Below are 15,197 nucleotides of genomic sequence, written 5' to 3'. Positions count from 1 at the left end.
AAATCTAGGCTTATGGGAGCCCAGGGTTACAACAAAAGCTGAGGCAGACATTGTGGTGGTCCTAGGCAAACTGTCTGATGTCCCTGGGGGAGGCTGAAACAATCATTAGAGGTTCACAACATTTATGGGAAAGAGAAGGAGCGGAGATGGCCAGAATGAAGCAAACAAAATGACACCATCTCTAAAGATCCATCAGGGAAATAAAATGTATTGATCACGATCATACCGCAAGATGGAAATCCAACATACACCCATCACAGCCATGTTTTGGTGATGTGCCTCCATCAGAGGTCCAGAAAATCTAATTGTTTCAGAGATGGCTGAAGTTACACAAATATTTGAGGCATATTTTCAAAGCACTTAGCCTTTCAAAGTTCCATAGGTTTCTATGGAACTTTGGAAGGCTAAGTGCTTTGAAAATGAGCCTCAAATTTAAAGTGAACCAATGCCAAAAAGTGTAACAAAGCAAATTACATTCTCTTGTTAACAAAAACTCAGCTCACAAGGATTGCACCTATGCATTGGCACATCACCAAAGCATAATCCACCATTATCCCTCTCTCACATGTCCCTTACTCTCCCCTTCCTCATCAAATCCCTCACAGAATGGATGTTCCCCCTTTCAGCTCCCTAGATAAAGTCCCCCTGCCCTGTTCCTCTCTGTAAAAGCACATTACCACAACCATTATGACTCCTTTACCCTTCTGATCCACAGATACAGAGTAGAAGAAATCAAAGTCCTATTAACTGAAAAAAGCAAGACCAATTATAAACCACACCTGAGCTTCCTCTTGGCTGAGGTGGGGGTGGGGGAAATGGTCAGCTTTGCAAATATCTCTTAGAAACTATCACATCCTGCGTGGTGGCAGATGGAACTCATTCTCCCTTCTCTTAATTTTCTGTCATCTGTACTGGGCAAATTCTACGGTTTGGAAGTCAGTGGTTGAGCGAGGATGCAGAGCGAGAATTACTACACGACACTGAACTTTGACGTAAAGAAGAGACCCCATCCTGGGATGTCACAAGGCATGATGGAAGGTGCGGTATGGCCTGATAGTACTTGCCTTAATCTCTCTTCCTCTGCTGTGCATATGTGGTGGACTGTGAGGATGGGAATGGAGACACTGAGTCATTTTAAGGGGCTGTTTACTGATTCATGTTTAATATGACAATGTGTTAGTGAGAGAGGAGAGAGAATAGGGTAGAGAGGGGAAAGACAGATGGACGGAGGCAGACAGACATACAGACAAGAAAAAAAGGTACATAAGACACAAAAGGGAGGAAGGCCAACATAACCAGAGATAGATAGAGTAAGAGGTGAGAGGAACAGATAGTGAATGATTTGAGATAAACTAAGGAAACAAGACAGAGCAATTTTACACGGAGACGAAGGGAAAAAAACAAATGGGGGGAGAGAGAGAAGAAAAACAGAAACAGAGACAGGGAAAGAGATTTTGGTAATCCATGAGACATAGAAATGGGAAGAGGAAAAGCTAAAAAGGATAATTTTCTAGAAAAGACTAAAACAATCTCCAACACTAAAGTGAAATTTAAACTTACCTCTTAATTTTTTCTCTCCATTCATCCTGCCAGACCAGTCCAGACAAGTATTTCTCTGCCTCCATATTTTAGAAAGGGGACAAAACCACTGACCTGGACTGGTCTGGCATGGAGGATAAGTGATTCAAATTGTATCTAAATTACCAAGCAGTAGGTACATCCCAGTCTCTATATATGATGCCTATCAGATCTTTTTTCAATATTAACCCTTTGCTAAGTGCCAAGATCACTGGATCTGGAAATTGACCTGGGTAGAATTGGCTAAATGTAGCTTGTCAACTGAGTTTCCAGAGGCATGTTTGGGTTGGAGGGAGGGGGTGGAGGGGAGAGACAAATATGAACGTAATATTTGTTTGTCAAGTAAATGCATGCTGTTTTGCACCTCCGTTCCCAGTTGCCCAAACAGTACATAAGAAACATAAGTAATACCACACTGGGAAAAGACCAAGGGTCCATCGAGCCCAGCATCCTGTCCAATGTCATCAGGGATATTTGTACTTTCAGCCTATTTAGAGAAACAGAGAAAATGAAGACAGATAAAGACCATATGGCCAATCCAGTCTGCCCATTGGAGGGTGGCCAATGTAACGCTGATTTTTAAAAAAGGTTCCAGGGGAGATCCGGGAAATTATAGACCTGTGAGTCTGACGTCGGTGCTGGGGAAAATGGTAGAGGCTATTATTAAAAACAAAATTACAGAGCACATCCGAGGACATGGATTACTGAGACCAAGTCAGCATGGCTTTTGTGGGGGGAAATCTTGCCTGACCAATTTACTTCAATTCTTTGAAGGAGTAAACAAACATGTGGACAAAGGGGAGACAGTTGATATTGTGTATCTGGATTTTCAAAAGGCGTTTGACAAGGTACCTCATGAAAGGCTACAGAGGAAATTGGAGGGTCATGGGATAGGAGGAAATGTCATATTGTGGATTAAAAACTGGTTGAAGGATAGGAAACAGAGAGTGGGGTTAAATGGGCAGTATTCACAATGGAGAAGGGTAGTTAGTGGGGTTCCTCAGGGGTCTGTACTAGGACCGCTGCTTTTTAATATATTTATAAATGATTTAGAGATGGGAGTAACTAGCGAGGTAATTAAATTTGCTGATGACACAAAGTTATTCAAAGTCGTTAACTCGCGACAGGATTGTGAAAAATTACAGAAGGACCTTACGAGACTGGGAAACTGGGCATCTAAATGGCAGATGATGTTTAATGTGAGCAAGTGCAAGGTGATGCATGTGGGAAAAAAGAACCCGAATTATAGCTACGTCATGCAAGGTTCCACGTTAGGAGTTACGGACCAAGAAAGGGATCTGGGTGTCGTTGTCGATAATACACTGAAACCTTCTGCTCAGTGTGCTGCTGCGGCTAGGAAAGCAAATAGAATGTTGGGTATTATTAGGAAAGGTATGGAAAACAGGTGTGAGGATGCTATAATGCCGTTATATCACTCCATAGTGCGACCGCACCTTGAGTATTGTGTTCAATTCTGGTCGCCGCATCTCAAGAAAGATATAGTGGAATTGGAAAAGGTGCAGCGAAGGGTGACTAAAATGATAGCAGGGATGGGACGACTTCCCTATGAAGAAAGACTAAGGAGGCTAGGGCTTTTCAGCTTGGAGAAGAGATGGCTGAGGGGAGACATGATAGAGGTATATAAAATAATGAGTGGAGTGGAACAGGTGGATGTGAAGCGTATATTCACGCTTTCCAAAAATACTAGGACTAGGGGGCATGCGATGAAACTACAGTGTAGTAAATTTAAAACAAATCGGAGAAAAGTTTCTTCACCCAACGTGTAATTAAACTCTGGAATTCATTGCTGGAGAATGTGATGAAGGCGGTTAGCTTAGCAGAGTTTAAAAAGGGGTTAGACGGTTTCGTAAAGGACAAGTCCATAAACCACTACTAAATGGACTTGGGAAAAATCCACAATTCCAGGAATAACATGAATAGAATGTTTGTACGTTTGGGAAGCTTTGCCAGGTGCCCTTGGCCTGGATTGGCCGCTGTCGTGGACAGGATGCTGGGCTCGATGGACCCTTGGTCTTTTCCCAGTGTGGCATTACTTATGTACCAACTATTCAACTCTACAATCCCTACCTGTGCTTGTCCCAAGCTTTCTTGAATTCATATATTGTCCTTGTCTCCACCACCTCCAATGGGAGGCCGTTCCACAAATACATTACGCTTTCCGTAAAGTAGAATTTCCTCAGGTTACTTCTGAGTCTATCCCCTTTCACCGTCATCCTTTACCCCCTCATTCCAGAGCTTCCTTTCAATTGAAAGAGACTCGTCTCCTGTGCATTTATGCCAGAAAGGTATTTAAACATCTCTTATCATATCTCCCCTCTCCCGCCTTTCTTCTTTAGTCTGTCCTTACAAGCTTTATGACGAAGACCACTGACCATTTTTGTAGCCGCCTTCTGGACCGACTCCATCCTGTAGGTGTGGTCTCCAGAATTATACACAATATTCTCACAGGGGCATCATCACTTCCTTTTTCCTATTGGTCATTCCTCTCCCTATGTACATAAGTACATAAGTATTGCCACACTGGGAAAGACCAAAGGTCCATCAAGCCCAGCATCCTGTTTCCAACAGTGGCCAATCCAGGTCACAAATACCTGGCAAGATCCCAAAAAAGTACAAAACATTTTATACTGCTTATCCCAGAAATGGGGAAAATCCACTAAGTCCATTTAATAACGGTCTATGGACTTTTCCTTCTGGCTTTTGCTGTTGACTTTTATTTATTTATTGGGATTTATTAACTGCTTTTATGAAGAGATTTCTCCAAGGGAGTGTTCTGTTTGTCCACCTTAAGATCGTCAGACATGATCAACCCCTAGTCCTGCTGTTCTTTCGTGCACTGAAGTACTTCACCCTCTAAACTGTATCAGGTTTTTGGAGCCCAAAACCAAATTCTTTACCATTCTTCAAACTTCACTAGATCCCTCCTCATGTTATTCATACCATCCAGGGTGTCCACCGTATTTTTTTTTCCAAAAAGAAAACATCAGTCTGGTTTCTCGTGAAAATTAGCTGAAGGTTAAAGAGTCAGAAATGTAAGCTGAAAGAGAAATTTGGACCAGCGCCAGAACCTGGGAATTGACTATGGGATTTCTCTCCTGCACTTTGTAATTTGATTTCAGTTATTTTTAGTATACTGTATTTTTTTTATTTTCTGGTGTATTTATTTATTTATTTATTCACACTTGTAAACCACTTATCCAGAGAATGAGTCCATGTTGTGTACAGGCAATAAAATTAACAGAAGAAATTTAAAAAGAGAACAGAACCCCCCCCCCCCCAGCTATCAGCACTTCTTTATTACTTCGGTAACATATGTGCAGACATTCCTGCCTGTAAGGTTTCCGGAATCTGAGAGAGGGGTCTTTTTACTAAGGTGAGCAGAAAAATGGCCTGAGGTAGTGTAGACTTGTGTTTTGCACACATGTAGAATCATTTTCAACGCGCCTGCAAAAAAATGCCTTTTTAAAATTTTTGCTGAAAATGGACATGCGGCAAAATGAAAATTGCCGCACGTCCATTTTGGGTCTGAGACCTTACCGCAAGCCGTTGACCTAGCGGTATGGTCTCACATGGTAACTGAACGGTAATGACTTACAGGCGTCATATGCCACTTGACGCATTCCAAAATGAAATTACCACAAGACCTTACTGACCTATAAGTGCATTCACTCTACCGCTCCCCAGTACCTCTCCACTCTTGTCTCTCCCTACTCCCCCCCTCGGGTACTCTGTTCTGTAGATAAATCTCTCTTGTCTGTCCCCTTCTCCTCTACTGCTAATTCCAGACTCCGTTCCTTTTATCTCGCTGCACCTCACGCCTGGAATAGACTTCCCGAGCCTGTACGTCTAGCCCCATCTTTGGCCGTTTTCAAATCCAGGCTAAAAGCCTACCTCTTTAACTCTGCTTTTGACTCCTAACCACTACTCACTTGCCCTGTACCCTTCTAACCCCACCTCTTTAATTCCCTTACCTCTTAGTTGTTCTGTCTGTTTGCCTGTCCTATTTAGATTGTGAGCTCTTTGAACAGGGACTGTCTTTTCATGTATGGTGTACAGCGCTGCGTATGCCTTGTAGTGCTATAGAAGTGATAAATAGTAGTAGTAGTAACTCCATTTTGGCATGCGTTGGTTGCATGAAGACGCTTACACAGCTTAGTAAAAGGGCCCAGAGAGAGGGAGAGGGGAGATGGAGGACCTTCTCTTGGAAGAAGCAGGGAGCGTTCAACAATGTCTCAGCTCCAGACACTGTATCACTGATGTTTTTTGTTTCTGATCTCTCTACAGCTGCACAGAGGTGCCCGCATTGGCACAGAATAGCTTTGGGCATCGGAGGTGCTGGGCATCTTCTGCTGCTTGGAGCTGTGATCGCTCTGAGTCTCCGGGGTAAGCAGCAGATTGTGTTCTTTCTCAGAGGTGACTTGGGGAAAAGTAGAGTTACATATAACCATCAGAGCCAGGGCAATGAGGGGCTGGTGTAGACAGTGCACTGGGCTTCATGCATTGGGTAACTTGGCTTTAATGCACTGCATCATGGTTTAGATCCCTGATGCAAGCTTCTGTCAAAATATGGGCCATGTTGGATCCTTTGATAAAGTCTAATGTGTGGCTTCGTTGTTCCATCTGTGGCCTACTTCACTGCTCTGTTCTAGTGTCATAGATAAGACATCTTGATATTGTCATCAATGTGACCTGTTTCTCCCTCTTTCTAAGGTTTCTGGTACCATCCCACTGGATGTAATGGAGAAGGACCTTCCATAAACACGTCCGACCTTGACAGCTCACAGTGTCTTCAGAACCAGGGCACACATCGAGAGTCAAAGAACATTACTGCAGGTGAATTATAGAAACAGAGTATGCGATGGCAGAAGAAAGATCAGACCACCCTTCTCTCTACTTGCCTTCTCTCTTCTCCCTTTCACCCCTCCCCTAATCTTACTGTCACTACCACCATCGGCAGCAGATCAGACAACCATGACCAACACCTTAACCATCACCAGACTTCAACTCCCGGCACCATTAGCAACACATTCATGAACACCATCAGTGTCACCAATATCTCCATCCCCAGTAACACTAACACATACACTCAACCAGGACCAACAGTATCATGGTGTCAACATCTGATCTCCAGTGTCTTCATCACTAGCATCCTCATCTCCAAACCATGAGTATCCTCTCCTACAGCTCAACTATACAGTTAACAACAAGCCTTCCCTACCACCCCAGCATCTCCATCACTAGTACCACACAATATTGTGATCTTGCACTATCAGCAGAATCTCACAAGTGGGCAGCAGAACCAGGTATTTATCAGTGCTGAGATGCTATTTCAGGTTCTGCTTATTCCTATCAGGTAGTGGAAGGTTAAGTAATTCCCTGTAAGACATTGTATCACAGGGTCTGAACAGAGGTTGAGATGGAGAGAGACCCCAAAAAGGCCTTGATGTACTGTATGTTTAATTGTACCCCCAACCTGTCTAAGGAGATTCCAGGGCAGAGGGGAGATGGCTATGCTCTGAATCCCTCTGAGATTTCCATTAAAGATGTAGTGAACTCGTAGCCTAGATTTTGATCCTGGGGAACTGAGTTCGATTCCCACTGCAGCTCCTTGTGACTGTGGGCAAGTCACTTAACCCTCCATTGCCCCAGGCACAAAATAAGTACCTGTATATATGTAAACCGCTTTGAATGTAGTTGCAAAATACCACAGAAAGGTGGTATATCAAGCCCCATTTCCCTTCCCTTTCTGACCAGCCCTAGACCCTCAACAAACAGCTGCACAGGGCTTTGCAGGTAAAACAAAACATGTTATTTCTGTAATCATAGGCTTATTACTGTGTCAGTGAAGTCGCTTTCCAAATCACAGCGAACAGTTTCATTAAAGTGGCTTCTGGCCAGTTCCAAATCACTCACAAATATACCCAGACCTGGTTCCAGCTTGGACACTCAGGACCAAGGTCTCGGAATAGGTCAATGCAACTTCCTACCATGGCAATCTTTTACCTATAGACTGTGGTGGACACCTTCTTGATAGTGCAGTCAACTTGGGACACTCTCGGAGGATTCCTTTTCTTGGGACTTGTCTGTTCTGTTCTCCCTCTGGAGTGATCTTAAGGGGAACTATGGCTTGCCTGGGCACTTCCTCACATCTATTTCCCTGTCTCCTCCAGCTGTATCAGCGTTCACAGGTTGTGCCGGGGATTGGCTGCATCATGGTGGGAAATGTTACTTCTTTTCCATGACCCTCAAAAGCTGGAGTGACAGCAGAGATGACTGCGCCAAGAGAGATGCCCAACTTCTGGAGATACAAGATGCGAGTGAGCTGGTAAGAAGTACAAGAAGCACTGCCCATGAGGATGGGGGATATGAAACAGACATTCAGATACTTCAAAAGTATAAACCTTTATTGTTATAAAATACATTCTAAAGTAAAAGGCCATGATATAGACAGACTGCTGAGCAAGGCCTACGATATTGGTTATGATGGGGGCTCCCTTAAAACACGAGGCTCCTGCTACAGAAGTTTTAATATTGCCAAATCTGACAAGACTTGGATTTTTGACACTGTAGTAGTGTTCCTATATTTTGCTGTTCACTTCCTGGCTGTCTCTTGTTTGGTCAGAGCTATCTGTGTATCATATTCAATTAATGTTAATTCCTCTGCAGGGCTGCACATCTTTAACCACAGTGTAGTAAGTTCATGTCACAGGAGTGTTTCTTGGAAGTATATTTACCTACTTATCCAATATTAGATGCCTCTGTCCTGATTCTTGCAGGTTTTCATACACAATAGCAGAAAAGCGAAAAATCGTGCCTGGATTGGACTGAGAATCACAACCCCGGGCATCAATGGAGATGGGTGACAGGATCGGCTGTAGATACAGTGAGGTGAGTGCTGCTGCCCCTTACTCCCCAACTTTAAATGTCTAACCGCCTGTCCAGTGCAGAGAAAATGGGTTGAGATCAGGGAGGGGTACGATGGAAATTACAGCTGGGCTTTGCAGATCATGCAAGACATGCAAATCATTTCTCAGGCTGGACAGACAAACCTGCATTTGTTGTCTGAAAAGGACCTAATGCCCAGATCAATAATCTGTCTCTTCTAAAGAATAAAGAGAGAGAGAGGGAGGAGGAGGGCAGTGTTCACCTGAAGACCAGTGGGGCACTCGCCACTGCTGTTTAAGAAGTCAATGAGTGGCCCCTAGTCCTATTTCTCAAGGCTGGCATGGATATGGATCAACATCAATTAAGGGAAAGGGGAAATGGGACTTGATATACCACCTTTCTGTGGTTTTTGCAACTACATTGAAAGCGGTTTACATATATTCAGGTACTTATTTTGTACCAGGGGCAATGGAGGGTTAAGTGACTTGCCCAGAGTCACAAGGAGCTGCAGTGGGAATCGAACTCAGTTCCCCAGGATCAAAGTCCACTGCACTAACCACTAGGCTACTCCTCCACTCATTCCACCAATAAGAGCCAACCTCATCAGTGATGTCACAATGGCTTGATTGCCCGATACTTGGCTCACTTCTGATATTGTGATGTCATAAGGGAAAGGGAGAAAGGGAAATGGGACTTGATATCCCGCCTTTCTGAGGTTTTTGCAACTACATTCAAAGTGGTTTACATATATTCAGGTACTTATTTGTACCTGGGGCAATGGAGGGTTAAGTGACTTGCCCAGAGTCACAAGGAGCTGCAGTGGGAATCGAACTCAGTTCCCCAGGATCAAAGTCCACCGCACTGACCACTAGGCTACTCCTCAACTCATTCCACCAATAAGAGCCAACCTCAGTGATGTCACAATGGCTTGATTGCCCGATACTTGGCTCACTTCTGATATTGTGATGTCATAAGGGAAAGGGGGAAAGGGAAATGGGACTTGATATACCGCCTCTCTCAGGTTTTTGCAACTACATTCAAAGCGGTTTACATATATTCAGGTACTTATTTTGTACCTGGGGCAATGGCGGGTTAAGTGACTTGCCCAGAGTCACAAGGAGCTGCAGTGGGAATCAAACCTAGTTCCCCAGGATCAAAGTCCGCTGCACTAGCCACTAGGCTACTCCTCCACTCCTTAATGAGCCCAGCATCAAAAATATTGTTTAATGTTAGGTGGGTATAACTACTGACCGCAGGGTTTGGTCCGATGTAGCCTCAGCTTTTTCTTATAATGTGCATTGCTTTCAAATCCTGAAGCAGGTTCTCGAAACATGGACCATGGTGGTGTGGGTACTGTCAGCATCAATTTGAAATCGCTGTGAAAGCTAAGTAGCGTTTTTAAAAAATGTATAAAAATTACAAAAAGTTCTAAGACTATAAAAGGTTATGGGTGGACCGATGATGATTACAGTGAATCACTGGGCTGTGTCTGAGTGTGAAAGGCGTCACTGCTGAGGTCAGTAGCTATATCCGCTTAACATAAACAATATTTTTGGTGCTGGGCTGATTAATTTATGTTGTGTGGCATTCTTTGCCCCCATGGTGGTTACAGACCTCATAAATTTATGGATATGGATCAAAGCATAGCCCTTAACCTCTGAGCAACTGAAACCTTCATTATCAAGAATAAAACTGCATTAATAGACTTCTGTCAGGGTTAAAACCTTTTAACAAATCGCAAAAAATCAGGAAGAACAAATCCAACAAACCAAGTTAAACCATAAACTCACTATAATAATAGATTCAAAATAATTGATCTTTTTTTATATATGCACTTTAAAATGCTATAAATATTATAAAGTGTTTTAAATGTGCTCAGACCATACCGTTTACACCCATTATATCCCCAAGAGGAATATGTGGTGGTGTCACAATGGAACCATCATTGCACATATGATGTTCCACCTCCTAATATTTGTGTATGTACATACAGCTGAGCCCAAGTAGATCTTTATCACCAGTGTACGCATACATCTATAATAAATATGTATAGGTCATAAACTACTCACATTAAATACTGTTAGGCTTGAGCTCAAACCTCCGCCCATACATTATGGTGCATTCCATATTACCATCTGATACATAGATAATAGAACATACAATACAACATTTGTTTGAACCTAAAGGAGGTATATGTTAGTTCATGACACCCTGATCTCACTTCCCCCACATATCTTACATAAACCAACCCACAATGCGATATACACATATATTCACACACCTTGACAACTGACACCCCTGCTTACAAGTTTCTATGCTTTTAGTTTCTAGAACAGCAACAGAGGAAAAGTCATGTTATTCCACTGGAATACATAGAAATAAGAGTCAGCTGTAGGTCAGTAAATTGGTCCAATACAAAGTCTGTTCAACTGTAGGGTAGTAAATGCTTTACTTTTTGTCTATTTAGATTGTAAGCTCTTTGAGCAGGGACTGTCTTTCTTCTGTATTTGTACAGCGCTGCGTACACTTTGTAGCGCTCTAGAAATGTTAAATAGTAGTAGTAGTAGTAATTTCACATGGAACAACAGTAAAAGTGAATTTCATCATTTCTGGAGTCATAGTGCCACCTTATGGTTACTTGTGGAAACTGCAGTTCTGGCTTTACAATTTCTCAGGAAAGCTTCCAGTGCGATCACCCCCATCTCAATTTAACAGGCTGCTCCAGTCCTGCTTTGCCCCACTCTATGCATGCAGTTATAATTCTGCTTCTTGGGGGGGGGGGCGGGGGTAGGAGGAGGGGGGTCAGCACTAAGTCCACACGTACAAATAGAGCAAACCCAGACTGGAGTAGCTTGCCTAATCAACCTCGGATGTGATGGCACCACAAAGGAACATTTCCATCCCTGACTCTGAATTTATCCTTCGCTGCTGGGGGGGGGGGAGGGGTAAATTTACAGCTTGGGAAAAAGTTTAAAATGCACACCTGCTCTCCAGAGGAGAAAAGAACTGCTTTTTACAAATTTCCAGTGTCTCTCTCCCCATCACTCTGCCTTTTGTAACTGCAGGTTCAAGATCATCGGTTTTGTAGATGACAACAGCTGTGGGACTGTGAAAGGTCAAAATCTATACTGGGAGGACTGCAGGAACACATTAGCATGGATCTGCCACAAAGGAACTGCTGCAGTCTAAGAAAGCACAGAATTTGAAACTGTATGTGTCAAATCCAGGAACTGGTGTGTTGCTACCTAATCACTAAGTCAAATCCCACAGTCTTTCGGTAAACAATGATGACACAAATAACTAGAACCAAGACTGAAAATGCTGCTCCACTGACACAGCTAACAATGTCCTTTTTACATTTACTTTTTATAAACATTTTGTTAAAGAGTGCCCTCAGCAAAAAAACCCCACTTTTTTTAGGCAATACATTTCTTTGCGAAGCAGTTTAGCACTTCTTTCATCGGGCCACTCTCTGTATTTATAAGTGTGCTATAGCCAGTCTAAATAGTGCTACAACATAAGTGTTTAAATAAATCAAAATGTGAACTTATCTTTAAACATTCTCAGCAACACAGCTTCTGTTTTGGCTCTAGTCCTGCTGGTCCTGCTGACCCAGTACTGTTTGCTCCAGTTTGCTACCTCCAGCTTGCATTCTCGGTCCTGCCAGCCTGCAATGTTCAGCTTAGCCCTGCAGTTCCCGCTGGTCCGGTGCTGTTAACCACCTGGAAACCTAACCTGCTGTTACTGCGAACTGATCACAACTGTCCTTCACTTGCCTCTATTAGATTAGTTAACATTATTCTGAAATATCCTTCAGATGGTAAATTAATGGCTTCCTCTTCATAGCAATTACATCTAATTTTCTTTATTTTACTGAGTTAACTACTAAGGCTTCCTCTTCATGGTACTGTCCTCCAACTGCCTTTATTCTATTTTACTGCATCATACTGAGCTGTATTAATGATTTGAAACTACACTAAAAATATTAGCTCCCATAAGTAACAACTTTATTTTAAGTGCTCTCTACTCCATTTCACTGCATTAGACTGAAAGGCTCTAATGACTCTGAATGCCTTACGTTGCTACAGCATTCTACAGAACTGCACTTGTAGTTGATAATTCTTATAAGTGAGTTATACTTCGACTGCATTATAATGAATTCTGCTGATTAATTACTCTCAGCTATTGTATCATTATTTTATCATTGTATTGTATAACCTCTAAACATACTGAACTGTACAAAGGTAAAGCCAAAATGAATATCTCCAAATTGCTTCTAACAATTTACTTTTCATCCCTAATTTATCACGCTCTAACCACCCCTCTTACAGACAACAACATTCCCACATTACTAAATCCATGCAGACTACCTAAAAACAATACACCTCATCAAAAGAATAAGACGCAAGTTAGAAGATTAGAACGAGCATGGAATAAAAAGAAAGGGTGACTCAACATTCAATGCTTGGAAACAACTGCAGAGAAAATACAAATATTCCATTAGACAAACCAAACAAGCATATTACAGAACCAAAATCGGGTCAGACTACAAGGATACGCATAAACTTTTCCAGGTTGTGAAGAAATTACTAGACACTACACCGGTTAACTCAAACAGTGTGTTGATGCACCTTCAGCAGATAATCTGACGAAGTACTTCAAACAGAAAATTGTAAAATTACGACTTACGTTACCAATTAACATCAACAACTATGTCAAATTCCTTGACTGCCTAGACCCATGCCCTGATGAACATAAGTACATAAGTAATGCCATACTGGGAAAAGACCAAGGGTCCATCGAGCCCAGCATCCTGTCCACGACAGCGGCCAATCCAGGCCAAGGGCACCTGGCAAGCTTCCCAAGCTGATCGAACCTGGACTAGCTTTGACACCCTCTCGGATGATACAATCTTTCATGCAGTTAATAGATTCGCCAAATCCCATTGCAAACTAGACATATGTCCAAATTACCTTATAAAATCTTGCCCCTCAACAATTTATATCACAACTTACAATAAATCTAAATTTTATGCTGCAAAATGGATTCTTCCCTAGTGATAAAGGAAATATCTTACTCACCCCCCATACCTAAGGACTCAAAGAAAAATACCAGTGACCTGACTAACTATCGCCCAGTGGCATCAATCCCTCTTGTAACCAAATTAATGGAAGGCATGGTTACAAAACAATTAACTGATTACTTAAATAAATTTTCCATTCTACATGACTCTCAGTCAGGATTCCGTTCCAATCACAGTACTGAAACAGTACTAATTACTCTCATAAATAAATTTAAACAAGCAATTACTACTGGGAACAACATACTTCTGCAATTTGATATGTCTAGTGCATTTGACATGGTAAGTCATAAAATTTTACTATACATCCTAGAATACTTCGGAATTGGAGGTAACGTTTTAAACTGGTTCAAAGGCTGAGTATGTCAGCTTCATGGACACCCGGGTGCGACGTTCCCCAAGGGACCCCACTCTCGCCATCCCTCTTCAACCTAATGATGACACCGCTGGCCAAGTTGTTAGCTAATCAAGGCCTAAACCCATACATATATGCAGATGATGTCACGATTTATATCACATTTAAACAGGATTTAAAAGAAATCACCAACAACATTAGTCATAGCTTCCAAATTATGCACTCTTGGGCGGATGCATTTCAATTGAAACTAAATGCAGAGAAAACTCAGTGTCTTGTACTTACATCACAACAGTCTTTCATCAGGGACTTGGGTTAGAGCCAGACGGAAACTTGATGTGAAGCCATCTTTTCTCTTTTTGTGTGCGACAGTCACTCAGTGCACCTTCGCAGCTTATAAAGGCGCCCCTCTTATGGTATAAAGCGGAAGTAATTCTTTTGACGTCACTGCAAGACACACGGGGGTTAATTGTCATCAATCTTAATGTTACATAGCCTGTACAAGCTAATACTGACAATTGTTCAATACCGAGTCATAAGACTCACTTTTACTCAATGAAACCCCAATTAACGATCACTATATAATGATTAACTATTATATAAAGTTTAGATAGAAATCTTTCACATCACCCGATGATCCATTAATGTTCAAATCATGTTGTTCCATTCAATGTTTTCATTTAAATCAAAGGACTAATGGTTTGCAATCTATATATCCACTCTTGCTCTCAGCGAGTCAACACCGAGGCACGATCACCCCCATTAATAATTGCTGTTACATGGTCAATAATGAGCCACTGCAAATCTATAAACTTATGATTAAATTGTACACAATGAGCTACGAGAGGCGCTGTGAGTTTTTTTTGTAATCAGCCGACTTTTGTGTTCTGTTAGGCAAGTTTTCATCTTTCTTATGGTACGTCCTACATAATATAATGTGCACGGGCACTGTATTATGTACACCACAAATGATGATTGACATATTGTTGAATCATCCTGGTGAGTGGACAAAATTGACACTCCCCACAAGGTGCATGGCTCCCCTGCTCAATTTGTTGATCATTTTGCATGAAAGCAGTATGATCCAAACTGTCTTTCAAATTTCTACCACAGGTATACGCTATGCACGGATGTTGTGTGAATGCGGGATGGAATGAAAGCACATGCCAATGTCTCTGCAACAGTTGTGCAATCTTCGAAGCCATTGTAGAGAAAACCCAAGCACAAAGACCATTTTGTCCATCCATTCTTTTGGTTTTTCTAATAATAGTAGCGTCT

The 15,197-nt window shown here is 42.1% G+C and overlaps 1 protein-coding gene across 1 annotated transcript; it reads left to right on the top strand.

The window, feature by feature from the left end:
• The first annotated feature begins 881 nt into the window (after positions 1-881).
• On the top strand, positions 882-8,470 carry LOC115457569 (killer cell lectin-like receptor subfamily F member 1). The gene is made up of 5 exons (XM_030187027.1): positions 882-1,038; positions 5,884-5,982; positions 6,310-6,432; positions 7,770-7,924; positions 8,376-8,470. Exons 1-5 carry the CDS (start codon positions 954-956, stop codon positions 8,460-8,462), a joined length of 549 nt encoding a protein of 182 aa, XP_030042887.1. The 5' UTR covers positions 882-953; the 3' UTR covers positions 8,463-8,470.
• Positions 8,471-15,197: the final 6,727 nt, after the last annotated feature.

The sequence above is a fragment of the Microcaecilia unicolor genome, chromosome 14 (assembly GCF_901765095.1).
Source record: "Microcaecilia unicolor chromosome 14, aMicUni1.1, whole genome shotgun sequence".
NCBI lineage: Eukaryota > Metazoa > Chordata > Amphibia > Gymnophiona > Siphonopidae > Microcaecilia > Microcaecilia unicolor.
This window is presented reverse-complemented; position numbering and strand designations above follow the sequence as displayed.